The sequence below is a fragment of the Eleutherodactylus coqui genome, chromosome 1 (assembly GCF_035609145.1).
Source record: "Eleutherodactylus coqui strain aEleCoq1 chromosome 1, aEleCoq1.hap1, whole genome shotgun sequence".
NCBI lineage: Eukaryota > Metazoa > Chordata > Amphibia > Anura > Eleutherodactylidae > Eleutherodactylus > Eleutherodactylus coqui.
In genome coordinates, this window is record NC_089837.1 from 279,697,611 (window position 1) to 279,723,800 (window position 26,190).

The 26,190-nt window shown below is 49.1% G+C and overlaps 1 protein-coding gene across 1 annotated transcript in view; it reads right to left on the reverse strand.

The window, feature by feature from the left end:
• Positions 1 to 26,190, reverse strand: part of AATF (apoptosis antagonizing transcription factor) — a 177,226-nt gene that overhangs the window by 131,110 nt on the left and 19,926 nt on the right. Inside the window, exon 4 of the mRNA XM_066609243.1 lies at positions 11,052 to 11,189. Within this exon, the coding sequence (XP_066465340.1) occupies positions 11,052 to 11,189 (138 nt within the window). The remainder of the gene's footprint in view (positions 1 to 11,051; positions 11,190 to 26,190) is intronic.

Genomic DNA, 26,190 nt, shown 5'->3' on the forward strand with positions numbered 1-26,190 from the left:
GACGGAGGAAGACTAAATCAAGAGTGTTGCCATCTCTGTGAGTGAGGGAATCAGAGATTAGTGATAAGCCAAGGGAGGAGGTAAGCGTTAAAAGCCGAGAGGTAGATGAGCTGGGGGCTGTTAGTAGGGATGATGAAATCACCAAGGCTGAGGGTTGGGATTTCACAGGATAGGAAGTGGGGGAGCCAGGCGGCGAAGTGGTCTAGGAACAGGAACTGCGACACGCAGGGGCAGTGGGCGGAAGACTCGCAGGGTGTGGACTTCGAAGTAGTGGAAGGTAAGCGAGGGAGCTGAGGGAATGGCCTGGAAGGTACAGTTAAGCGCGAGGATGATGCCTACTCCTCCGCCGCGTCAGTGGGAGAACTGCAGGCCATCATAGGACAATGCAGCGGGGGAGGTAGAATTGGTCTGCTGTATCCAGTTTTCCGTGAGGGTGAGCAGGTTCAAGTGTTTGGTGGTGAAGAGGTCATGGAGAGTTGTGAGTTTGTCGCATGCGGATTGAGAGTTCCATAGAGCGCATTTGAATGGGGTGGGGGTGGGGGGGCATTTTGGTAGAGAGCAGTACAAGGTGGGCCTGGGTTGGCGGATATGTCCACTGCGGCTAGGAGTAGCAGGATAGCAAGGGTGAACGCGTAGTTAGGGGATTTGTGTGGGTCGCTGAGGTGTTTCTTGGCAGTATGGGGAGGGGTTGGATGCGAATTAGGAAGTTGGAAAGTGCATGGGAGCCATGAATCTGTGAGGAGAGGAGGGAGGGGCTGGTGTGGATAGAGTGTGTTGGGGCTGGTCGTTGGAAGAAAGTGTTAAGGCTTGAAAACAGGATAGTAATGGAGATCAGTGCAAAGAGGAGAGTATTTTCCTCCAGGCTTTGGACAGTTGTGGATTTTACCTGTCTCCTGCTCTGTCGAACTGCGCTGTAAAACTGCATCATTATAGGTTATTAAAAATGCTGCACCTTTCGTTGAAAATTCATATACTGAATGACACTGATTTAGCATTTCCAATAAAGCTTAAATTATAATATAATAAATCCACATTTATTAAGCAGTTTGATCCAGTTTTGGGCATAAGCTTAAAAGGAAAAAAAAAAACTTGCAAATCATGTAGTTTTGCAAAAATGTATAACTTCTCAATGCTTGCATTTTACAAAAAAGATTGGAAAGTGTGTGTGGTTTACAGGTAGTGGGATTGGTCTGTTTTAGTCAGACTTATTAAGCTGAAACCCAGAAAATCATACAAATTTTAAATCCAAATATATAAGTCCTCATAGCTTTAATTTTGTATCTTTTACAAAGTCGCAAATAAACCAAACTTACACCATTTGTAACCATAGCATACACCATTTGGTAAATTAGGTGCAAATCATTTAAGCTTTCTTTTTGATTAGACTGCAGTAGTTAATGCCAGTCTTAATGAATGTGGGTCCTCATCAATTAAGAGATGGACGCCATGTAGATACAGATGTTAAAGGGGTTGTCTCGCGAAAGCAAGTGGGGTTTCAGCACTTCTGTATGGCCATATTAATGCACTTTGTAATATACATCGTGCATTAAATATGAGCCATACAGAAGTTATTCACTTACCTTCCCTGCGCTGGCGTCCCCGTCTAACTTCAGCGTCTAATCGCCCGATTAGACGCGCTTGCGCAGAAGGGTCTTCTGCCTTCGGCTCGGCAGCAGCGGCGTTCTGGCTCCGCCCCCTTCTACGCGTCACCACGTAGCTCCGCCCCATGACGTGTGCCGATTCCAGCCTCCTGATTGGCTAGAATCGGCACACGTGACGGGGCTGAGCTACGCGATGACGCGTGAAGGGGGCGGAGCCAGGATGCCGCTGCTGCCGAGCCGAGGGCAGAAGACCCTTCTGCGCAAGCGCGTCTAATCGGGCGATTAGACGCTGAAGTTAGACGGAGCCATGGAGACGGGGACGCCAGCGCAGGGAAGGTAAGTGAATAACTTCTGTATGGTTCATATTTAATGCACGATGTATATTACAAAGTGCATTAATATGGCCATACAGAAGTGTTTAACCCCACTTGCTTTCGTGAGACAACCCCTTTAACCAATTGCACAGATTATTAACCCAATAGTAAAACTCATTTCTGTGCACAGTTATTTATTTTCAGCAAATATTATAGTTGCAGCCATTACAAATAAAGGAAAGTCCATTATGGTGATCAGTAGTACCTGACTGGATTCTCCAGTGTCCATAAGCAAACAACACTATAGTCGCAAACAAACACTTTCAAAAAGTTAAGTAATTGCCCAGTTTATATTAGTTTTAGGCCTAATGCCCACGGCCGTGACGGGCTCCGCAAGCGGAATACCGCAGCGGAGCCAGGCACGACGCCCCCCCCCCCCCCCCAAAGACTCCATAGTTACCTTCGGATCCGCCACCCGACATCCCGCATGACGCACCGGCGCACATGCGCAGTAGAGCGCATGATGCGCCGGCCGCGTCACATGACATGCCAACCGCGTCATAAGATGTGGCTAGCAGTAGTCGGGGAAGCGTTTTCACGCTATCTTCCGCTGTGCTACACAGTGGAAGACAGCGTGACGGACAGCTTCCATTGAGTGCAATGGAAGGCATCTGCGCATACGCCTGCGGCAAATAGAACATGCCGCGGGTGAGTACAAAAGAATTCACAGGTCGGAATTCCACGGTGGAATTCCGCACCGTGAGCATTGCGCTATTAGGTTCAATAGAACCTAATAGCTGCGGGGCAACGCTGCGGTTTTCTGCCGCGTGACACGCAGTGGAAATCCGCCCGTGGGAAATAGCCCTTAGGGTTTATTAATTATTTAGAGTAGTGCAGCCTGCTGCCAAACAAATGTTACATTTACACGGGATGATATGCCCATGTAAACAACTGAAGGAGTGCTGATGTCACCGCTAGGTGTTAGTGCTCTTGCAGAGTGTTTAGACAGGCAAACCAGCACTGTCTTATCGCTTCACATTCTATGTGTAGCACGGAGTGGGCCGCATTTCCATGCAGTGAGAAGTCAGCGATCCTGAGATTTTGATGCTGGTTGAAAGGCAGTAATAACGAAAAGAAAACTAAATAGTAAAACCTTTTTTGTTTAAGTTAGACAAATAATTATCACACATTTTCGTTTGTTTGAATTTTGAGCTAGAAATGGCCCTCAATTGAAATAGTTAAAATATAAGTCAATACACATCTCACACTGCAGCTTCTATTGTATTAGTTTCATAAATTTGACAGCATTCTTAAAGAAAGCCCCAGAAACACTTATGGTTTGTCTTTCAAGTAGGCTTTTATTAGTGGGTTGACTAATCAAAACAAGGAGCTGCGCAGCATGTTCATTCTGCTGGTTGAGGCTCCCCTGCCAATCAAACATTTATTGTCTACCTTAAACTCAAGGTTTAAGTTCCGAAGAATTGGCTAACAAAATAAATGGGTCAAACAAAGATCTGCAGGTAGTTACTTTGTAGATTCCATCTCGCCAGATCAGTTATAGCTCAGGAGATTTGTTGCTGCCTGAGAAGTTTAAAAAAAAAAAAAAAGCTTATCCTCCTCCCTCTATTGAAATAAATATACACAGTTGATCAGAGTACATATGTTTATGGAGAGTCAGGGGATATCAGAGGTCAGATGTTCTACAGCAATGAATGGGCATTTAAACACACTATGAGACTAGGGTCTCTTCCAACTCTACCATTCCAGGATTCTACATCTTATTTGTTTTTATATTATGGTCAGTTTTTTGTTACTTTCCTTACTCTTAAAACTATTTGGCAGTTTGGCTGTTTGCATGTTGAGGGATGTGGTGCTTCTACCTGCCCTCTTGTATTAAGTATACGTCCGCTTACTGTGATTTTTTTTCTTTTAAAACTTTAAAAAAGTGGATTATACCCACCTGATAATCAGGTTTCCAGTAGTCTCCACGACAGCACCAATGAGATTGCCTCCTCCTGGTAGGACAGGAACATACTGAGAGGTTAAAAGCTCCCCCCCTTCCCCACTTTCCTCAGTGGATTCTAACGAATTGCCGGGGCAGGAGCTAAACTTAAATTTCTTCCCCTAACCGGGGTTTTTTTTATTTTTAAATTTATTATTTTATTTTTCTAGGGCGGGAAAGGTACGGGTGCTGTCGTGGAGACTACTGGAAACCTGATTATCAGGTGGGTATAATCCACTTTTTCCCCCAGTCGTCTCCACGACAGCACCAATGAGACGTACCAACTAAAGTTTATTAGGGTGGGATCGCTGCCGAGAGGACTTTGCGGCCGAAGGCCATGTCCTCGTCCTGCTGCACTTTTACCCTATAGTGTTTAGTAAACGTGTGGGGTTTTTTCCAGACTGCGGCCTTGCAAATTTGCTCGACCGAGGCTGAACTGTGTTCGGCCCATGAGGACGCTACTGCCCTTGTGGAATGGGCTTTAAGCGCTAACGGGATCTCCTTCCCGAGGGCTTTATAGGATTCTATGATGGCCAGGCGGATCCACCTGGCTATGGAACTTTTCGCTGCTTTGCTACCCTTATTTGGGCCACTGAACTGGACGAACAGGTTGTCGTCCCGCCTCCAGTGGCTCGTTGTATCTATGTAGGTTAGGACTGCTCTCCTAACGTCCAGGCAGCTTAGGGTTCTTTCCTCCTCGTTTTTTGGGTTGCTGAAGAATGAGGGGATTATTATATCCTGGGACCTATGAAAATCTGACACTACTTTCGGCATAAAGGCCGGGTCTGTTTTAAATATTAGTTTGGTGTCTGCAATTTTCATAAACGGGTGGCGGATGGACAAGGCCTGTAGTTCGCTAACCCGTCTTGCGGATGTAATGGCTACTAGGAAGATGGTCTTGATTGTCAGCATTCTTATAGGTAGCGCCTTGATCGGTTCGAATGGTACCGCTGTCATGGCCCCTAGAACCCAATTAAGGTTCCAGTCTGGGAACAGGTTTATGGGCCTAGGGCGTAATCTAGCTGCTGCTGTTAGGAACCTGTGGACCCATCTATCGTCTGCGAATTTTGTGTCGCAGATAGCGCTAAGGGCTGAAACTTGGACTTTTAGGGTGCTCGGGGAGAGGCCCATCTCTAAGCCCTCCTGCAGGAATTCTAAGATTAGCGGAGTGTCGGGGATAGAATCCCCGCGATCCCTTCCCTGTCTCCATGAGGAAAACTTTCTCCAGACCTTCTGGTAGATCAGGTGGGTCGTCTTTTTCCTACTGGACATTAGGGTTTCTACTACTTTCTCTGAGAATCCTTTCTTTCTTAGCGAGGATTCCTCAAGAGCCATGCCGTTAAATGGAGTTTGTCTAGGCCGGGGTGGTTCAGTGGCCCCTGCGATAGAAGATCCGTCCAGGTAGGCAAGGTGACTGGGTCCTGGACGCTCAGTGTTGTCAGAAGACCGAACCAGCTTCTTTTCGGCCAGAAGGGGGTCACTAGGATTAGCGTGCATCCCTGGGTTCTGAAGTGCTGTAAAACCCTTGGGATTAGTGGTATGGGAGGAAAGGCGTAGGCCAGTCCTTGTCCCCAGTCCTGGCCTAGGGCGTCTACCGCTATCGGACGATCTCCTGGCCGGAGGGAGAAAAAGTTGCCTACTTTTGTGTTCTCCCTGGTTGCGAAGAGGTCCAACTGTGGGGTCCCCCACCGGTTGGTTAAGATTCTGAATGCCTCTGAGGAGAGGGACCACTCTCCTGGGTCTATCTGCTTCCTGCTGAGGAAGTCTGCTTTTCCATTTAGTGTCCCCTTTAAGTGGGTTGCCGTGATCGAGAGGATCCGGCCCTCCGCACAGTGAAAGATTTTCTGTGCGATGCTTTGCAGTGGGGGAGATCTTGTGCCCCCTTGGTGTCGTATGTGAGCGACCGCGGTGACATTGTCTGACAGTATTTTTATGTGATGGTTCTGTAGCGAGTTGCCCAACTGCTGTAGAACCTGCCAAACTGCCTGTAGTTCTCTGAAATTTGAGGATTGTTCTTTTATCCTCTGAGGCCAGGGACCCTGAAAGAATTGGTTCCCCACATGCGCTCCCCATCCACAGGCGCTTGCGTCTGTTGTGATGTGGATGGCTGGGTTTTGTAGCCAGTGAACCCCTCTCCACAGGTTCTCTGGGGATGTCCACCAACGCAGGGATGTTTTTGCCCTGTTTGGGATGTACATCCTTGCCCCTAACGAGGACTGCCTTTTGTCCCACGAGGATAGGACTACGGCCTGTAGGGCTCTGGTGTGGGCCTGGGCCCATGCTACTCCTGGGATGCATGATGTCAAGCTCCCCAGGAGAGACATTGCCTCCCGAATTGTGCAGAATCGTCTTCGTAGGAAGGTTTTGACTATTCTGCGGATTTTTTGTATTCTCTCCTCGGGTAGGTAGGAGCATTGCGATTCTGAGTCGAGAGTTATTCCCAGAAACGTCTTCTGCTTGCCGGGATCTAGGCTGGATTTTTCCCAGTTTATAATCCATCCCAATGATTGGAGAAGTTGTAGCACTGTCTCCAGATGTTTGGTTAGGAGTTTTTTGGACTCTGCTATTAATAGAATATCGTCCAGGTACGGTACTACTAGGATCGATTTTTCTCTCAGGTGGGCGGCTACCTCCGCCATAATCTTGGTAAAGATTCTGGGAGCTGAGGATATCCCGAAGGGCAGGCATCTGAACTGGTGGTGCTCTATTCTTCCGCCCATGTCCACTGCGAACCGCAGGTATTTCTGTGAATCTTTGTGGATCGGGATGTGAAAATAAGCGTCCTTTAGATCGATGGACGCCATGTAGGCTCCTCTGGGGATCAACTTTATTGTCGAGGAGATGGTTTCCATTTTGAATCTCCTGTATCGGACGCAGGTGTTCAGGTCTTTCAGGTTTATTATCGTCCGGTGTTTCCCGCCGGGTTTTTTTACTAAAAAGAGCCTGGAGTAATAGCCCTGGGTTTCCTCATTTCGCGGTACGGGAGATATTGCGTTTAACCGTTGCAAGTCGCGCACGCTTTGCCCTAGTAAATGTAGCTGTTTTTTTGGGGCTCGCGTGGTAATAAATTTCCTTCTGGGGATGGACACCAGCTCTATCTGGTATCCGTGCTGTAGGATCTTTGGGATCCATGGGCCCCCGCAGATTGCGGCCCATTGATCCACAAAGCTCCCCAGCCTTGCCCCTACGGGGATGGCGTCAGGGTCTTTGCTTCGGCTCCCCCTGGTGGGGGTTGAAGAGGATATTCCTTCCTCTGCCCCCCTTGGGGTAACTCCAGCGGCCTGTCTTGCCCTTGCCTCGGTAGGCCTCAGGCTGCTGCATTGGGGCCCGGGGAAAGGTCTTCACTCTCTGTGGTTTTTCCTCAGGGAACCCTTTTTTCCTGTCGGCCGCCTTCTCTAGAATTTTATCTAGGTCCGGTCCGAATAGAAATTGGCCGTAGAATGGGAGGGCACACAATTTGTTTTTCGAGGCCAGGTCGCCTGACCATGACCTCAGCCATAACACCCTTCTGGCTGAGTTAGAGCGGGCTGTGGCTTTTGCTGAGAGTTTGACGGTCTCGGCCGCGGCGTCCGCTAGGAAGTTAGTGGCCATGCGCAAGATGGGAAGGGAGTTAAGGATCTGATCCCTCGGCGTTTTGTTGGTCAGATGTAGTTCCAGCTGCTCTAACCATACCCCCAGGGTCCGCGCCACGCAAGTGGCTGCGATCCCTGGCCTAAGGATGTTTGCCGCTGCCTCCCATGATTTCTTTAGGAGTCCCTCTGCCTTGCGATCCATGGGGTCTTTTAGCTGTGCGGCATCCTCAAAGGGAAGAGTCGTCCTCTTGGCTACCTTGGCCACCGGGACGTCTACTTTAGGTATTTCGTCCCAGCTTGCGCAAGCTTCCTCCTCCAGGGGGTATCTCCTTTTTACGCCTCGAGCGGAGTAGGAACCTGCGTCTGGTTTATTCCACTCTCTCTGAATTATTTTAGAGATGTTTTTGTGGACCGGGAAGGTATGTTTGCGCCTCTCCCCAAGTCCACTGAATATCTCATCCTGTCGGGTCCGCGGCTCTCTGGGCTGTTCTATTTTTAACGTAGCCCTAACTGATTTAATTAGTTCCGTCAACTCATCTTGATGGAACAAATATTTCCTGTAGTCCTCCTCCTCTGAGGACTCTTCGGCCGCCTGTTCCTCTTGCTCTGATCCGATGGAATTCTCGGAATCAGAAGGCTCCTCGGGAACATATGCCTTTCTTTGGCGTTTCGCTGGCGGTGCCGGCAGTGACGTTAGAGCTGATTGAACCTCTTCCTTCACCAGCTTTCTAACGTCATCCAGGAATCCCCCCGATTCCTCTCTGACTAGCCTAGCCACGCATGCCTTGCATAGAGGCCTCTGATACGTGGCTGGCAGTCTCGTCCCGCATTCCACGCACTTTCGCAGTTTTGTTCTGGGGGGGATGTCTTTTTTATCCCCCTGACAAAGCATTTTTGCGGGTAAACATGCAATTTTTCCATATACAACATACTGGATATTTGCATTGTATTTTTGCCGCACTGGCTACTTACGGCCGCTGAGGCTGAGGTTTCAGCTGTCTCTGGGGCTGGAGCACTCATCTTTATACCAGTGCTGCAGACACCCTGCGACCTGTGATGCTGGTGTTCTGGCTTCTCTCAGGTTCCTATTTGAATTTTCGCGCTCCTGCGCTAAGCCCCGCCCCCTCCGCTCCTAATGCAGACGCGATGACGTCATCGCGCTGGACGTGAGATGCGGCGCCCCGCCCCCTGCCGTCAAAGGGCTTCCTGGAGCGCCGCGCTGTAATTTCTGCCGGAGGACGAGGGGGACTGAGGCTCCCGCTTTGAACACCCCATGGGCCGCCGCGGGAGGAACCTGGCCCGGGGGTTACCACCCTGATGTGACGTCCCGGGAGTCGTCTGGCTGCGAAGGGATGACAGGGTGAGCCACTGCCTTCCGATCCGCCTGTATACTTTCGCTGGCTTCTCCACCAGCTCCTCTCATAGATCCTGCCTCCTGGCAGGACAGGAAGACACTGAGGAAAGTGGGGAAGGGGGGGAGCTTTTAACCTCTCAGTATGTTCCTGTCCTACCAGGAGGAGGCAATCTCATTGGTGCTGTCGTGGAGACGACTGGGGGAAAAAATATTCTTGGTTTTCTAAAGAAGTAGTTTTATACCCTTGAGTGTTTTTGAACAAAAAGTTACTCATGACCATGACACATAAAAGCTATAGTAAAATCTGTACATTTGATGCTTCTATGATAGAAGCCTTTACCAGTTATACATTTTTCAATCATTCATTCAGAGTGAAAACCAAAAAAAAAAAAAACCAAAAAAAAAAAAGGGGGGGGGGGGGGTTCTTTTAAAAATTACATGTGGCATTTGTGAGTTTTACTTCAGACAGACATATATGACATGTGGGGATATATGAATTACGGGATGTGTCATAGTAAAAACAGAAAGTAAACTACAGGTCAGAGACCAAATGTCATCAAGTAGCCATGTGTTTTAAAGCTCAGTCACAGCCGGTATTACTCCACCTGCATATGAAGCCATGCTACCACTGACTTGTAATAATTAGTGGATACACATTTTCATTACTCAACACAGCATGGACACAGCATGCAATTTCTCTCATATCTCTATCGCAAATTGGGGTTAATCTGCAGTGTCCTATCCTAGTTACTTTCTTAATGTATAATTAGAACTCACCAGAGTAGTAGTGATGCTGTGCCTGCATCACAATCTATATCTCACCTCTTTAGCAACAATTAGAATGCATAAGAGGACATCATCTGTCTCCTAATGAAATGGAAATTATCCATTCAGACACTAACTGATAAACATTACCGATTGTAACTAAATGAAAGTCCAGTTCAAACTAAGGATTTTTCCAATTAATTTTAGGAGCAATTCTATCCCTGCACATATGCTTGTGTTACAAATGTAAATTGTGGTTGTGTCATCAACCAATAGTTCACAATCAGTTTATAATATTCTAATCTGATTTATTATCAATCAGATAGAAAAATAGGAACCTCATTAAATAATTAAAATATAAAATTAAATACTACCTACACACCATAAGACAATCAAAGAAAAAAAATTAGATGTATAAATGATATCACCAAATCAAAAAATGCCACAAATCACAATACCATTAGATCACCTTCCTTTAAGACCCATTTACACGGAGCAATGATCGCTCAAACAACGGTTTGAGTGACAGCTTTGAGCAATCATTTTCCATAAACTATTAATAAACTATTGCATAAACTCAGTTACTTAATAGCTATTTAGTGTTCCTATGAAGCTTTTAGCTGAATGCAGTTAATAGCCCGGGGGCTCTTATCTGCTTTCAGCTCCTTTGTTCTCCGAAGGGAAACAATGCTATCAACACTACCCACGGAGAACTCCCGATTAGACCGCACAACAATTTTTAGGTTGACCTGAATTTAACGATCAGCTAGCATAGCAGTGCACGAAAAGTGCACTATAGCTGCGCGTTTAGACGCAACGATTATCGCTCAAACAATCGCTTTTAGCGATTTTTGAGCGATTGCTTTGTGTAAATGGGCCCTAACCCAGGACAAAGGTAGCAGCAGTTGAAGGAGACCACAATAGACACATCTGTCTTTATTTAAATACTATCCACTTACTGCCTATAAGCAGAGCAACCAGTCTAACAAGGGTGCTCCCACTTATTGGTGGCTAAACCCTATAGGTGTAACCCAATGAGTTTCCACACCAGATGCCTGTCAAGCTCCTTGGATGTCATGTTCAATAGTGGCCACTGAATCTAAGTGTTTAAATGAACAGATTCAAGAGTTGCTAATCCCATGGGTTCATGTATTCATCATAATGTATCTGTCACCTAGCCTCTATATAAGGCAAAGCATCACATGCAATGTCATGGATTGCCCTACAAGCATACCATGTGCTTCTCTAACAATTTAAGTTATGGTGAGCTTTAGTTTTAATAGGAGTTTCCCATTCAAGCTTATAGCTGGAAGGGGTAAGGACTGTCCAATAAGGACACTAAACAGTTTTTTAAAAATTAGCTCCCCTCAAAAAAGGTGATGTGGATTGTAACAGTAGGACAATTTCTGGAATTTGATTTAACACTTTGAGGAATGAACTTACTATTTGTTAGTGAAGCTGAAAACTTTGCTTCTCCTTCTTTCTTAAATAATGCAAACATGTCATGTTGTGGAAGCCGATTAGCTGAAATAAGCACTTTCTGTAGTTTTATTCGTCCTTCCAGAAGCTGATCCCAAATAGCTGGGAAAAAAAAAGCCACAAACATTAGTACACATTTTTCGCAAAATAGACTTTTTAGAATATTATCGTAAAAAATTCTACAATCTGTCAAAATGCAATTTTCTAGCTATGTGACTCCTGAGCATTACATTATCTAGAGAAACGGAAAAAAATTCAGCACTAGCAAAAATAGCCTTTACATATGAATGACAAACATTCTAACTTGGATGAAAACATTTATGTAAATGTTAACTCCTTAGCGACAAGCCTATTCTGCATCTTAATGACCAAGCGATTTTAATCGTAATATTGCAAGAGTTAGAATTAGAGATGAGCGAACGTACTCGGTAAGGCCTCCTTCCCACGAACGGATTTACGCCCCGTAAATTCGCGGCAAAAATCCGCTGCGTTGCACCCTGCTATTAGGTTCTATTGAACCTAATAGCACAATGCTCACGATGCGTAATTCCACCGCGGAATTACGCACCGCGATTTCTCCCGTCCTCACCCGCAGCATGCTCTATTTTCTGCGGGTGAGGACGGGCTGTACGTGCTGACGGCTTCCATTGCAGTCAATGGAAGCCGTCCATTCACGCTATCTCCCGCTGTAACCAGCGGGAGATAGCGTGAAAAAACGCTTTCCCGCCCACCGCCGCGCGTCATATGACGCCATATGACGCGGCCGGCCGCGTCACGTTTCACGGCCGGCCGTGCACGTGACACGGCCGGTGACGCGGCGGCGGTGGGCGGTGAAGCGATTTCACGCTATCTCCCGCAGGTAAGTATAGGGGCTCTGGGGGGCGCCGTGACGGGCTTCACTGCGTAATATTACGCGGCGGAGCCCGTCACGCTCGTGGGAAGGAGGCCTAAGGCCGATTTCGCAATCAAGCACCGCGACTTTCAAGTACTTCACTACTCGGGCGAAAAGATTCGGGGGTCGCCGGGGGGGGGGGGGGGGGGGGGTAGCAGCGCGGAACAGGGGGGGAGCTCTCTCCCCCTCTGCAACCCCCCGCTCACCCACGGCGCCCCCCGCATCTTTTCACCCGAGTAGTGATGTACTCGAAAATCGCGGTGCTCGATTGCGAAATCGGCCTTACCGAGTACGTTCGCTCATCTCTAGTTAGAATTCATTGACATAGCCATATTACAGCCTATTTTGGGAGGATGAATTGTATTATGTTTTTTTGTGGGTTGGGGGGGGTGGTCATGGACAAACACAGCATTCACCATAAGAAAGTTATGTTATTACTGGTCTGGATGAGGGCGATTACTGCGCTACCAAATTTACATAGATTTTTTTTTTATTCTTTACTACTTTAAAATGAAATTTTTAAAGAAAAAACAATGGAATCTGCATCGCCAGATTCTAAAAACCATAGAATTTTTATTTTTTCAGCTCTCTGGTTTGCTTTTTAATGAGGAGATCAAATTAAAAAAAGGCGATTCTGCCATTACTTAACATTTTTTACGGCGTTCACGATGCAAAATAAATATTTTCATCTTTTGCGTCGTTGTGAATGCAGTAATAGGTATTATGTGTTGTTTCTTTTTAAAGTTTTTGGTATTTTATCCATTTAAAAAAAAAAGTTTTCATGGGGAAAAAAAGTGTATTTTAAACAAAACATTTTTCTTCTTTGCATTAAAAACTTTATTGGAATTTTTGACTTGAAGATGCAATCGTTCAATCACTTGATTAGCACACTGCATTACTTATGTAGTGCATTCTACTAAGCCTATGACATCAGCCTATCAGACTCTGCTGTAATAGAGGGCCTAATGGGCTGCGTTACATGGCAAACATGAAGGCCTATGTCAGTCTTGTGGCTGCCATAGAAACATATTGGTACCTTGCAATTGCAATGTGTGGTGCAGATGGGTGACAAGCAGCCTCCTCCCAGTTTTCTGCCTAAATGCTGCAGTTGCTATTGATTGTGGCATGTAGGGGTTTAAACTGCCAAGATCTGTGTTTTGTCTGTTCCCAACAGTTGCAGCAGGAGTCGGGCTGTCAGCAGATAGCTAAGCCACTACCGTAATAAGATGCATGTACTGATTTGAAGCCCATTAGTGAAGTCAGTGAAAAGGCGTATAGCCTTTCATAAAGTGGTTAAGGAGATGCTGACAATATTCTTTCGTTGTCATGTCATTCCTATTGTACTCACTTATATTGTTTGGGTAAATGATTTTAACTATTGCTTCCATGAAACATAAATTTGCACTGCCCACTTCCATTTATACAGCTGCACAGTATGCTTGAAAACAAAAATTATCAGACCACTAAGTTGAACCATGGCAAGGGTGGGTGGTTTTGGGGAAAGGGGAAGAAAAAAAAAATCCTCGTTTATGAATCACTAACCAGATTCAAAGTAACTCGAGGGTTCTTCAGAGCCCTAACTAGGAAACACTGACGTACTGTAAGCTTTTGGGTTATTTTGCTTCAAGAAAGCATCCAAGCCTCTCTTGAAGCAATTAATTTAATCTGAACAACAGCTTCTGTTCAAGATGGACTATTCTATGGCCTTTACCGTAAAAAAGCCAAAATGATTTGTCGAAAATGAACTTATTTTTTTCCTCCTTTAGGCCTCATGTCCACGGGGAAAATCAGGCCCGCTCCGGATTCTCCATGGAGAATCTGCAGCGGGTCCCTCCTGCCCCGCGGACATGAGGGCTTAAAATAGGAATTTAAAAGAATTAACTCACCCGCAGCGGGTGAGTCTTCTCTTCCTCACGGCCGGATCTTCTTTTTCGGCCGGCGGATTAACTCGTCACGCCGGCGGCACGTCGCCGGCGTGCCGCGCGCATGCGCTGGGCACATCTGCCGAGCCAAAGCAAGAAAGATCCGGCCGTGAGGAAGAGAAGACCTTCTCGGTCCGCTGCGGGTGAGTTAATTCTTTTAAATTCCTATTTTAGGTCTCCCGCGGATCCGGACGGCTTCCATAGGCTTCAATAAAAGCCCGCGGGAGCCCCGCACGAAAATGGAGCATGGTCCAGATTTTTTCATGCTCCTTTTTTTTAAATCCCTTTTATTGACCATCCGCGGGTATTTATCTACCCGCGGGTGGTCAATGCATCCCTATGGGACGCGGATCCGCGTGCGGGAGTTAAAATCCGCTGCGGATTTTAATTCTTCTTTTGCCCGTGGACAGGAGGCCTTAGGGTGCCTGCACACGGGCGGAAATTCTGCCGCTGGAAGCCTGCATAGGATTGCGTTAACAAACGCAATCCTTTGCAGACGGCCGCGGTTTGGCCGCGCGAAATCTCGCGCGGCATGTCCTATGTCTGTGCGGGGCTCGCAGAGCCCCACACAGAAACGTCACTCACCCGCCGCCGGCTCCGGTCTGCGCATGCGCCGGCACATGAAAGAGCCGGAGCTGCGGGGCGCGGGTGAGTACGCACTCGTCCCTGCAGGCTCTCGGGTCAGGTCCCGTGGCGAGAATCCTCGCCAGCGGATCCGTTCCGCCCGTCTGCAGGCGGCCTTATATATATATATAAACAGGGCATGTGTTTTTTTGCCTTAGGAGGGCATACAAGTCCAAACAGGTCCTCAGGACCCCTCACTATGAGCCAGAAGGGAGAGCTTGTCCATTAGAGAAGCTCCTGCTCTGGGGGACCCAGCCCTTCTATGCATAACACACAGCCAGCCATTTGTTGTGAGACAACTTCCATATAATAAGCTTAGAAGCCTGTAGAGCAGTTTCATTTACACAATAGTGGCAACATCTTCAAGTAAAACAAGTGGTATGTCCATGACTTGGTAAAGGTTGACATGTAGTTTGGTAAATCGAGAGGAGCAATCCTACAACAGATGCACTGAAGGCAAAGTCCTGGTGTCTTTATGGTACAGCAGTGTATAAAATACGTTACATTTTAATTACTTCAAGACTTTTATGATGACATACATTCTTAAAAAGGGGAAAGGGCTGTGGTGGTGGGTTCATGTGCTCTGCTACAGCTTCAAAAGACAGTCACATCTGGGCACTAGCCAAAATTAGAATTCACATAATTAAAGAGAGTGCGTCTGAACCATGGGGCGGTGCATTATGTATGGCGAGCCAGCAGGATTACTTGTCAAACCTGCCGGGATGTGTTGGCTGCAGAAAATTAATGATTTAATTCTTTAAAACAATTACCTCCCAAAGACACCTTCAAACGAACTAATAAAAAGGATTACCTTTTGAGTAACTCACATTTTCATCTATTATCTTGATCTTTACCAAAACCTTTAACTTACACAATATAATGTAGCAGAATTTAAGACAGCTTAGCCAATGCAACGTTTATCACATACAGCAGGTGCTTAAGGAAAAGAATAAATCTGTTACAGTTTAACAAGACAAAGTAAGCAGACACTTCACTGGTACTTGAAGGAAAAAGCAACACAAACTTCTTGGAGATGTATGGCAAAAAGCCCAGTTCCTGTACATCAGCCATTCTATGCAAGGTCAGAGAGACCTGTAGCTGTAACAATCTAAAAACTCCAAGTCTTCATAACCTTCAATACCTACATGCTGCACTAATGTCTCAATAAGACTATCTCCATAAAATCTGAAAACAGCAGGTGCTCCACAAAGCCAACCCCATGGCAGAATGCCACAGTCCTTATGGAGAGGAGAAGCGTCGTTATCCAATATCGCTCTTCCAAGCAGTGTTGCTGAAGGAACACTTGGGTGATTTGTGGGAGCTGCAGACTGGCAGAGCACTTGAGCAGGCACAGCACATCCTTTTCCAAAGGATTGTGAAACACCTCTTTTGCCAAAACTAAGTCAGCCTGCTCTAGTATTATAACAAAACACACCTTCCCAGCACCCCTGCCGCTGCTGTTCTGCCACCACTGGATCCCCACTGATCTTCACTTCTGGGAGGAGAGTGAGGATGATACTAGAACATGTGATTGCTGCAGCCAATTACTAGCTGAAGGAAGCCTGTGATTGGCTGCAACGCATAGGCCTACCTTGAGGGGTCGCAATTGCGACCTGGTCCTTGCTATGCGTAGGCCCAGCCATATACAAGACGCACACTTGTACATTTTGTATAAGGCAAAGCTGTGCGAATGGCATTACACTGCCAGCTGTGCGATTGGTGAAGCCAAGGTGTGTGGCTGTTGGAGGGGAGGCTGACAAACCCATGCAGTGCACGCAGAGAACACTGCAGCTGTGGCTCATCTCGGGTTACTTCTCTTCCAATAGCAGCGTGTCTGCAGCCGCCAGTAAGATGTCCCAGAAACTAACAGTCTTTCTATCTAGTTCCATAAAAATTTGTTTCTGTAGCAAACTCTCGAATGGCTCCTCCCACACAATAGGCTGGTCACATCAGTGGGACATCATTAGAGGTCCTTGACAGAGATAGCAGACCCACCCAGATCAGTTAATTTACAATGTGTTGTCTGTGTCCAGTGCTGCCGGCTCTCAGGAGGCATATATTTATATTCCACAACACTTCTGCTCCATTCAACCCAAACAACCAATCAGGTTGTGAATCAGCCAAGCCAAACAACCAATCAGGTTGTGAATCAGCCAACCCAAACAACCAATTAGGTTGTGAATCGAGCAGAAGTGTTGTGGAATATAGATATATGTTCCAGGGAGGGTGAAGGGGGGGAGGACCCCTCTGTCTGCTGGGAGTCACACACAAACTATTGGGAGTTACTGAAGTGGGGAGATTTACCTGAAGTTCATCAAATAACCCTCCATCTATAACCTCACTGACAAGCGGTGAATGCCTGAACTTAACTCCTTCATGACGGGCCTATTTTAATCACTAATGACCAACCAATTTTTTAGTCTTCATTTTTGTTGCATTCCTAGGGTCATAACTTTTTTTTCGTTGACATGTCTGTTCTGAGGGCTTGTTTTTGCGTGACAAGTTGTATATTTAATGGCATCATTTCTGGGTACATATAACACATTCTAGAACTTTTATCAAATTTTTTTTTTGCAGAATTAGGATTTTTGATTTTTTACACTGTTCAGATTGCTGAAAATGTACTAGTAATATTCTCTGGCTCAGCTAATTTCCAGCAATATTTTTAATTTTTTTAGGTTTTCACTTTTTTTTTTTTCTCAATACACTGAAAACACTTATTTTTAATTTTTTATAGATTTGCTTTTAAGTCGCCGCATTCCAGGAGACATTACGTTTTTTATTTTTACCTTAACGGATCTATGAGTGCTTGTTTTTTTTTCGCGGGAAGAACCCAAGTACCCTGTTGTACCGCCTCTAGCTTGGATACAAGATGTGATACAGGCGGGCACGGAGGCTCTAGTCCCTGTTGTACTGCCTCTAGCTTGGCTACAAGATGTCATACAGGTGGGCATGGAGGCTCTAGTACCCTGTTGTACTGCCTCTAACTTGAATACAAGATGTGATACGAGCAGGCATGGAGGCTCTAGTACCCTGTTGTATCCAAGCTAGAGGCGGTACAAGATGTGATACGGGTGGGCAGGGAGGCTCTAGTACCCTGTTGTATCCAAGCTAGAGGCGGTACAAGATGTGATACGGGTGGGCAGGGAGGCTCTAGTACCCTGTTGTATCCAAGCTAAAGATGGTAAAACAGATATTTTTGGTATAACTTACCGTAAAATTTCTTTCTCGTCACGTTCATTGGGGGCCACAGCCTAGACCATGGGATATAGCCACTGCCCTAGGAGGCGACACTAAGCAAAAAAAGTGTTAGCTCCTCCCCGCTGGCTATATCCCCCCCTGCAGGCACTCAGCTAATTAGTCTGTCTGCAAGCAGTAGGTAGCCAGTGGGAGTACATTTATACATATTGTGTTATATACATACCAACATAAATCTGGTGTAATTCTTTGCCACCAAAAAAATGACCGAAGAACAGAGAGTTCCGGCAACCGCCTAAATAATAAGGGGTGGGTGCTGTGGCCCCCAATGAACGTGACGAGAAAGAAATTTTACGGTAAGTTATACCAAAAATATCTGTTTCTCGTCCGTATCATTGGGGGCCACAGCCTAGACCATGGGACGTTCACAAGCAGTCCCGAAAAAAACATATACTGGGTGGGCACTGCACGTGCGGTCAAACGACTGCCGCCTGCAGGATTTTCCGTCCAAGAGCGGCATCGGATGATGCGGCTATATGGACTCTATAAAATTTCGAAAATGTATGCACGGACGTCCAGGTGGCTGCCTTGCACACCTGGAGGGCTGAGGCTCCATGACGGACTGCCCAGGAGGCCCCCACCGCCCGTGTGGAGTGGGCCGTAACCCGAAAATGGTGGCGAGCGTCCCGAGGCTCGATATGCTTCCGTTATCAGGGACCTTATCCATTTTGATAGGGTGACTTTTGAAGCTGCTAGGCCCCTTCGAGTCCCCTCCGGAATAACGAAGAGGGAGTTGGTCTTGCGGAAATCCCTTGTTCTCTTCACATAGGTTCTCAGCACCCTTACTACGTCCAGGTGGTGTAGTAGTTTTTCCTTTTTGTGTACTGGATTTGGACAAAAGGAGGGCAAAACGATTTCCTCATTAATATGAAACTGAGAGACTACTTTTGGTAAAAACTCGGGTGATGGTCTTAGTACCACTTTGTCCTGGTGAAAGGCCATATATGGTGTTTGTATAGACAGTGCCGCTAGTTCCGAGACCCTTCGGATCGATGTGATGGCGACGAGGAATGCCACCTTCCAGGTTAGTAACCGCATCGGGATTTCCTTGAGCGGCTCAAACGGCTGGTCCGTAATAGTGTCTAACACGAGATTGAGCTCCCAAGTTTGGACCGGAGGCTTAAACGGGGGTGTTGTATGGGCAACTCCTTGCAGGAAAGTCCGTACTGCCATCCTGTTTGCAATTGGTCTTTGGAACAGTACCGTTAGTGCTGATACCTGGCCCCTCAGCGACCCTACCCTTAATCCTACTTCAAGGCCTGATTGTAGGAATGCAAGAATCCTGGACACCGAAAATTGCATTGGTTGTAAACGCCTCTCCTCGCACCAGATGAAGAAGCGCTTCCAGACTCTATAGTAGATTGCTGATGAGGCTGCTTTCCTGGCTCGTATCATTGTCTGGATGACATTCTCCGCATAACCCTTCCTTCTCAATACCTCGGTCTCAACGGCCAGGCCGTCAAATGTAGAGACCTGGAATCCGGGTGAACAAAAGGCCCCTGGGATAGCAGGTCTCTTCGCTCCGGAAGGTGCCACGGTGTGTCGTACAGCATCTCCATGATGGCCGCGTACCAGCTCCTTCTTGGCCAATTTGGTGCTACCAATATCGCCGGTCGCCCTTCCTGCTTGATTTTTCCCAGGATCCTCGGTATGAGCGGGATTGGCGGGAATACGTATAGGAGTTTGTACTCCCTCCACGGAATTGTCAGGGCATCGGTTGCTGCTGCCTGTGGGTCCCGGGCTCGGGACACAAATGGGTGTATCTTGCAGTTCAACCGTGACGCCATGAGGTCCACATCTGGTGTGCCCCATTTCCGGCATATCGTCTGAAAAATTTCTGGATGCAGGCCCCATTCGCCGGGATCTATCCTTTCCCGGCTTAGGTAATCCGCCATCCAGTTTTCTACTCCGGGGATGTACACCGCGGATATTGAGCTTAGATGCCTCTCTGCCCATGTCAGTATGGCTGCCACCTCGCTCATTACCGACGAGCTCCGTGTCCCACCTTGCCGGTTGATATAGGCCACCGCTGTGGTGTTGTCCGTCTGAATGCGTACGCTTTTTCTCTTGAGACTGGGCCCGAAGTGTTGGAGCGTCCGGTAGATAGCTCGCAGTTCTAGAATGTTTATGTGAAGCCTTGCCTCTCTTTGTGACCACTCTCCCTGAACCGATTGGTCCCTCAGTGTTCCGCCCCAACCCGAAAGGCTGGCGTCCGTCGTCACTACTGTCCATTGCCTGGGGCCCAACGGTCGCCCTGCCTGCAGTCTGCCAGGTCTCAGCCACCATTTCAGTGACCCCCGGACCTGAGGGGTTATCTGGATCTGCCGTTCCAGGGTCAGCCGGGACCCATCCCAGCGTGACAGTATCAGGTGTTGTAACATCCTTGATCGGAACTGAGCGAAAGGGATTGCCTCGAATGCTGCCACCATCTGGCCCAGGATAGCCATGCAGTATCTGATGGTCAGTGGTTTCCCCTGCCTTAGGGACCGGACGCCCTGCCGGAGCTTGTGTGCCTTTGCTTGAGGTAGCCGGATCCGGTGGAGGCTGGTGTCGAATATCATGCCCAGAAATTGCAAACGTTGTGTTGGTTTTAGGCATGACTTTTCGTGGTTCACTATCCAGCCGAATTCTTGTAGGGTTTTTATCGTGACGTTCAGGCTCCTGACGTTGTCGTCCAACGATGGTGCTTTTATTAGTATGTCGTCTAGGTATGGAATAGCTTCTATACCTTCCGCATGAACTAACGCCATCACTGCCGCTAGTACCTTCGTGAAAACTCTTGGTGACGTAGACAGGCCGAATGGCAGCGCCGTAAACTGAAAGTGCCTTCCCTGTGTTTCGAAGCGGAGGAATTTCTGATGTGTTTCCCGGATTGGGATATGAAGGTAGGCGTCCTTGATATCTATCGAGGACAGAAATTCCCCCGGCTGCATGGACGTTATCACGGACTTGACTGACTCCATCCGGAAATGTTTTGTCCTGACGAATCGATTCAATCTCCTTAAGTCCAGGACCGGTCTCACTCTGCCATCCTTTTTGGGTACTAGGAAAAGGTTCGAGTAGAACCCCTGCCTCTCCTGGGCTCCTGGCACTGGTTTCACAACCCCTTGTGCTAGTAGGTTCTGTACTGCTTGTTGTAAGTTGGCTACCCCTTCCGGAGAGGACGGCACTCTGGACTTGCAGAAAAAATTCCGTGGGAGGGTTGTGAATTCGATTGAGTACCCGGATGTCACAATCTCCTGTACCCACTTGTCGTTCACGCGCCTCCCCCATGTCTCCCAAAATTGGGAGAGTCTGCCCCCCACCCTGGTGACACTGGGTGGGGGCAGTGCCTCATGCCACGTTTTTTGGTCCCGCCATTTTCGATGTTCCGGGTCGTGGTCGCCACGTCTGTTTTGTTTTAAATGAGGGGCCCCTCTTTGACTCTGCAGGGGTTCTCGTAGAGTGGGACCACTGGCCCGCCCCTGGGCGGGATGGAAAGCGCCGAAAGGGCCTAAAGAACGGCTTCTTTCTTAATGGGGCCTTCTCCTTCCTTGCCGCCATTTGCGGTAGTGACGTGCTCTTGCCGCCTGTGGCATCCTTTATCATGACATCCAGTTTGGGGCCGAATAGTCTGTCTCCTTCAAACGGCAATTTCGTTAGCGCTATTTTGGACGCTGTATCCGCTGACCAGCTCTTCAGCCAGAGTGTTCTCCTTGTCGCTACCGATGCGGCGGACGCCCGGGCCACAAATTTGGCTGCGTCAAGCTGAGCTGTGCATACAAACTTATTTGCCTGTATGATATTATCTGTCAGCTCGAGCAACTCGCTTGGTGGAGCGCCTGCTATGATGTCTTTCCGTAATTGTTTGGCCCAGGCTGTGGACGCCTTACTGACCCATGCAGCCGCAAATATCGGTTGCAAGGCTGTGCCTGTGGCTTGAAACACTGTTTTTGCCAAGGTGTCCAGCTTCCTGTCTTGCGGGTTCGCTAGCGTCGCTACTTCGGCTGTTGGCAATGCCGTGCTCTTAGCTAGTCGTGACACGGGTGGGTCGACTACTGGAGGTACCGCCCAATTCTTTTTCAAGCCCCCTGGGAACGGGTAAGTAATTTCCCAAGTCTTCCCGGGTTGCCTGAATTTTTTATCCGGGTTCTGCCACTCCTTGTTAAGGGCTTCCGAGAAATCCGGGTGGTCCGGAAAGACCTGTCGTGATTTCCTCTGTCGTCTAAACGACACCGTGGACGGGGCCGTTTCTACTGTTTCTTCCGTAACCTGGAGGGTTTCCCTTACGGATATCACCAGGCTGTCCATTAGGCTGGCTAGGCGTGACACTTGCTCTTCGTCTAGTTCAGACATTGACGAGGCATCAGAGCGGTCGTAGTCTTCCGACCCACTGCCCTCACCTGCCGTTTGTGCCGTGTCATGGGATGCCCGAGAGCACGACGCTCGTGGGGACTCATGGTGAGCCCGGGCCTGTCTTGTAGAATATCGGGATCGCGACGAGTGCCGTGATCTATGATACGTATGCACAGATTCTCTGGAGCCGTGGGAGCCGCGAGAGTCCCCGGACCGCCTGGACCTGGGGGACCTACCTGGCCTCCTGGTGCGCCGTGACCTCCGGGGGGAGTCCTCGCTACTGCGGGACCTCCTCCTCTTGCGTGTCCTCCCTTGTGCGTATTCCGAGGAGGACGCGTCGGAGCTAAGCTCTAACCGGCGTAAAATTGCCGCAGAGGATGAGGCCAGGCCGGAAACGGCAGCAGCCAGGGACCTTGCCCATTGGGGCTCGGGCCCTGGCTCCACAGGGGCGGCGGGGGGCACCGGAGTCCCTGGGGGAGCGCGTGCCGTGGTGCATCCCGCGCAGCGGGGGTCGGTTTGACCGTACGCAAATTTAACGCTGCATGTAGAGCAAGCGTAGTGCTTCACCCTCCCCTTGGCCGGGCTGGAACCCTCTGATCTGGGGTCAGACATGGTAACACAACACAATTTGCAACTGGTGGGTACCGTTTACAGGAATGCCTGCAGGGGGGGGAGGGGAGGGCGAGGGGAGAACACCGCAAAGTGCCGCCTTGGGCAAGGCTTACCCGGTCTGGCAGCTGTTTGTGCGGTTCCCCCGGTCCAGCTGGAGCCTCTGGTCCTGACGTTTGAATGTTGTCGGGAGTCGACGCGGGTACACACACACGACCTCGTAGCGTTGGTGACCCGGCAGGCGTTGTGGCAGGGACTTGCTGCGGCGTTGTCACTGCTGCTGGTGCCCGAGACAGGAGGTGCTGCTGCTGTCCGGATGCTTCTCCACAGCAGAGGGACACTGCAGAGCCGGATGGCTGGACGGCTGCTGCTCAGAAGCGCTGCTGCCCCTCAGGCGGGCTGCCGCTCAGGCGGGCTGCCGCTCAGGAGGGCTGCTGCTCAGGAGGGCTGCCGCTCAGGAGGACTGCTGCTGCGGGCTCGGGGAGCTGCACAGTGCCAGGCTCCGGCGTGCGTGTAGGCAAGCTGACACGCTGTGCTGCAGAGAGCGGCCATTCTTTTTCCTGGCTGCCCTTTTTAAGCTTGCCGCGCTCGGAGGGGGCGTGGCCTGGCCGGGAAGCGTCCCCGTGACCCGGAAGTGACGTCTTCCGGCCGTGACGACGGCGCTCCGCCCCCCGGAGCGCCGCGCCCGGAAGTGGCTTGCCGGCCGGCGCCCCGGCGTCCTGCCCTGCCCTGCCCCGCTCCGCTTCTATCCCTGCCAAGGGAGAAACTGCCGCCGCTGCTGCTTCTCTGCCGTCCGAGAGTTGTGATGCCGCGTATCCCAGGTAACCTGCGTCTTGTTGCCGCTGCCGCCGCTGCGAGGAGGGAGTCCCGAGTGATTATTTTCTGGTGCTCTCATGTGGGGTCCCAGGTGGAATGCCGCCCTCGCTTAGTCCCAACAGGGTATTGTTCTGGGGGCCACAGCCTGTCCACACGTCGACAGCTCCAGCAGTGCTGCCCCCTACGCGTCACCGTCAGACAGTGCGCTACTCCAGGGAGGGGGAGCCCTATGGCTGGCGGGTAACCGACTCGGATGCGCATTGCATGGTCGGGCCCCTTTTTCTTCTCTGGGTGAGACGCCGCAGTAGTGGTGGAGACACCCCCTGCCTGCGTCTCCCCCGGGAGGCCAGTAAAGCCAGGGAAAAGCCCCGACTCCCCGGATTCCCGCGAATAGCTTTTCCTACGTCTGCCTCCTAGCAGACACTAAGCTAAAGACTAATTAGCTGAGTGCCTGCAGGGGGGGGGGATATAGCCAGCGGGGAGGAGCTAACACTTTTTTTGCTTAGTGTCGCCTCCTAGGGCAGTGGCTATATCCCATGGTCTAGGCTGTGGCCCCCAATGATACGGACGAGAAAGATGTGATACGGGTGGGCATGCAGGCTCTAGTACTCTGCTGCGCCACCTCTAGCTTGGATACTAGATGTGATACAGGGGGGCAATGGAGGCATACAGGTTGCATATGCTATCACGTGTCCACATTTGCTGTAACTGAGCCTCTAGATCATGCAAACTGATAGGCTGTGGGAGTTGGCATCCCAGATGGTCCCATACATGTTCTATTGTTGATAAATCTGGCGACCGGGCAGCCACAGAAGTGTGACTTTGTTGTGGAGGCATTCCTGTGACCCCCTTGTGTGTGCGGCCAACACTAGCGTACCATGAGGGGTTGCAATGGTGACTGGGCCCCACTTAGCAAATGGCGGGCCCACGGGTCCCCTGCGGCCCACAGGCCACCTATCAGCGACAGTCTGACTGCCGCAGCCTGCGCGCCTACACTCAAGACGGGGAGGGCCGCTACCAGGGAAACCAGCAGCCAATTCCAGGCTACAGACTCCCTGGGCGCGCGCTCCTCCCACTGAGACTGCAGTTGTGATGGGTCACAAGTGCAGTCTATCAGTGCACTGCCGGCTACAAGATTGGTACGGGTGGCAGTGCACCGACAGTGTCGGGGAGCGTAGGAGACCGGAGGCAGTGGCAAGTATTATAATCTCTCCCTCTATCCATCTCTGGTATAAGTTATACATCTGTGTATATACTGTACATAATCAAAAACATGAACATACCCTAAGGCCACCCTCAGAAAACGCAACTCGAAATAGTCTTTTTTTTACTGCAATTTTGAGCAGCATTTTTGAACGCAAGAGCAGTGTTTAAAAGCACTTTTAATGCACCACATCACTGTGATGGGTGAGGTGCGTTAAAAAACATGAGAAAACGCAAAAATAGAACAGACTGCTCTTGAAAGTTGCAGCGTTAGAAACACCGCTTCCGAGCTCTTAGTAATCGCATTAAAATCAATGGGAGCAGTGTACAGCGCTAATAGCGGTAAAAAGTGGTGTGTGTGAAAGAGTGGCCTAAGGGTCCATTTAGACAGGACGAAAGTCGGGAAAAGAATGCCCGACACTCGTTCCTGTGTGTCCTCTCTCCCGTGCTCCTGCACGAGAGCTAGTAGTGCTGGCTCGCTTACAGAGCGGCCAGCAGGGGGGCAGGGAAGCTGCAGGAGATTTCTCTCGTCTCACTCCTCCACCCCTTTCCATTGACATAACGCTGTGGCCATTCAGTAGTGAACGTCCGCTATTTACATTGAACGATGAGCTGATCGTTCAGTGTAAATAGCGGCCATTCAGTACTGAACGGCCGCTATGTTATGTCAATGGAGAGGTGTGGGGGAGCGCGAGGACAGAAATCTCCTGCAGCGTCCCCGCTGAGAGCTAACTATACTAGTTTCCATGCAGATGCCCCGAGCTGAACTTTTGCACCTGGACCTATGAGCCTTTAGGTACGCCCTTGTTGTAACGGTAACATAGCCCTGATGGACTCTTCTGACTTCCAGCAGCAGTAAGTGAAGATCAGTAGGAAGCGGGCACTGGTGGAAAGGCGGGAAGGGGAGAATATCTTTTATTATGGTATTACACCAGGGTGATCTAGGTTTGGGAGAAAAAAAAAAAAAAAAAAATGATAATGCATAAAGGCCACTTTTACAGTGGAAAAACCCAGCTGCATCAAGAGTATGCTGTAAATTTAAAAATCTGTAATGACTAGAGATGAGCGAGTATACGCGCTAAGGCTAACTACTCGAGCGAGTAGTGCCTTAGCTGAGTATCCTCCGCTTGTTTGTAAAGATTCGGCTGCCGACGCGGGTGACAGGTGAGTTGTGGTGGTGAGCAGGGGGGGAGGGAGGAGAAAGAGGGAGAGAGGGATCTCCCCTCCGTTCCTCCCCGCTCTCCCCCGCCGCTCCCGAATCTTTAGAGACGAGCGGGGAGATACTCGGCTAAGGCACTACTCGCTCGAGTAGTTAGCCTTAGTGAGTATACTCGCTCATCTCTAGTAATGACTCAAATCTGCAGCAGATTATATGGGTTAGTGGCCCATTGTGCCAGCAGAAACCTACCTCCTACAACAGCTCCATTGAGATTACTTTTGCTAG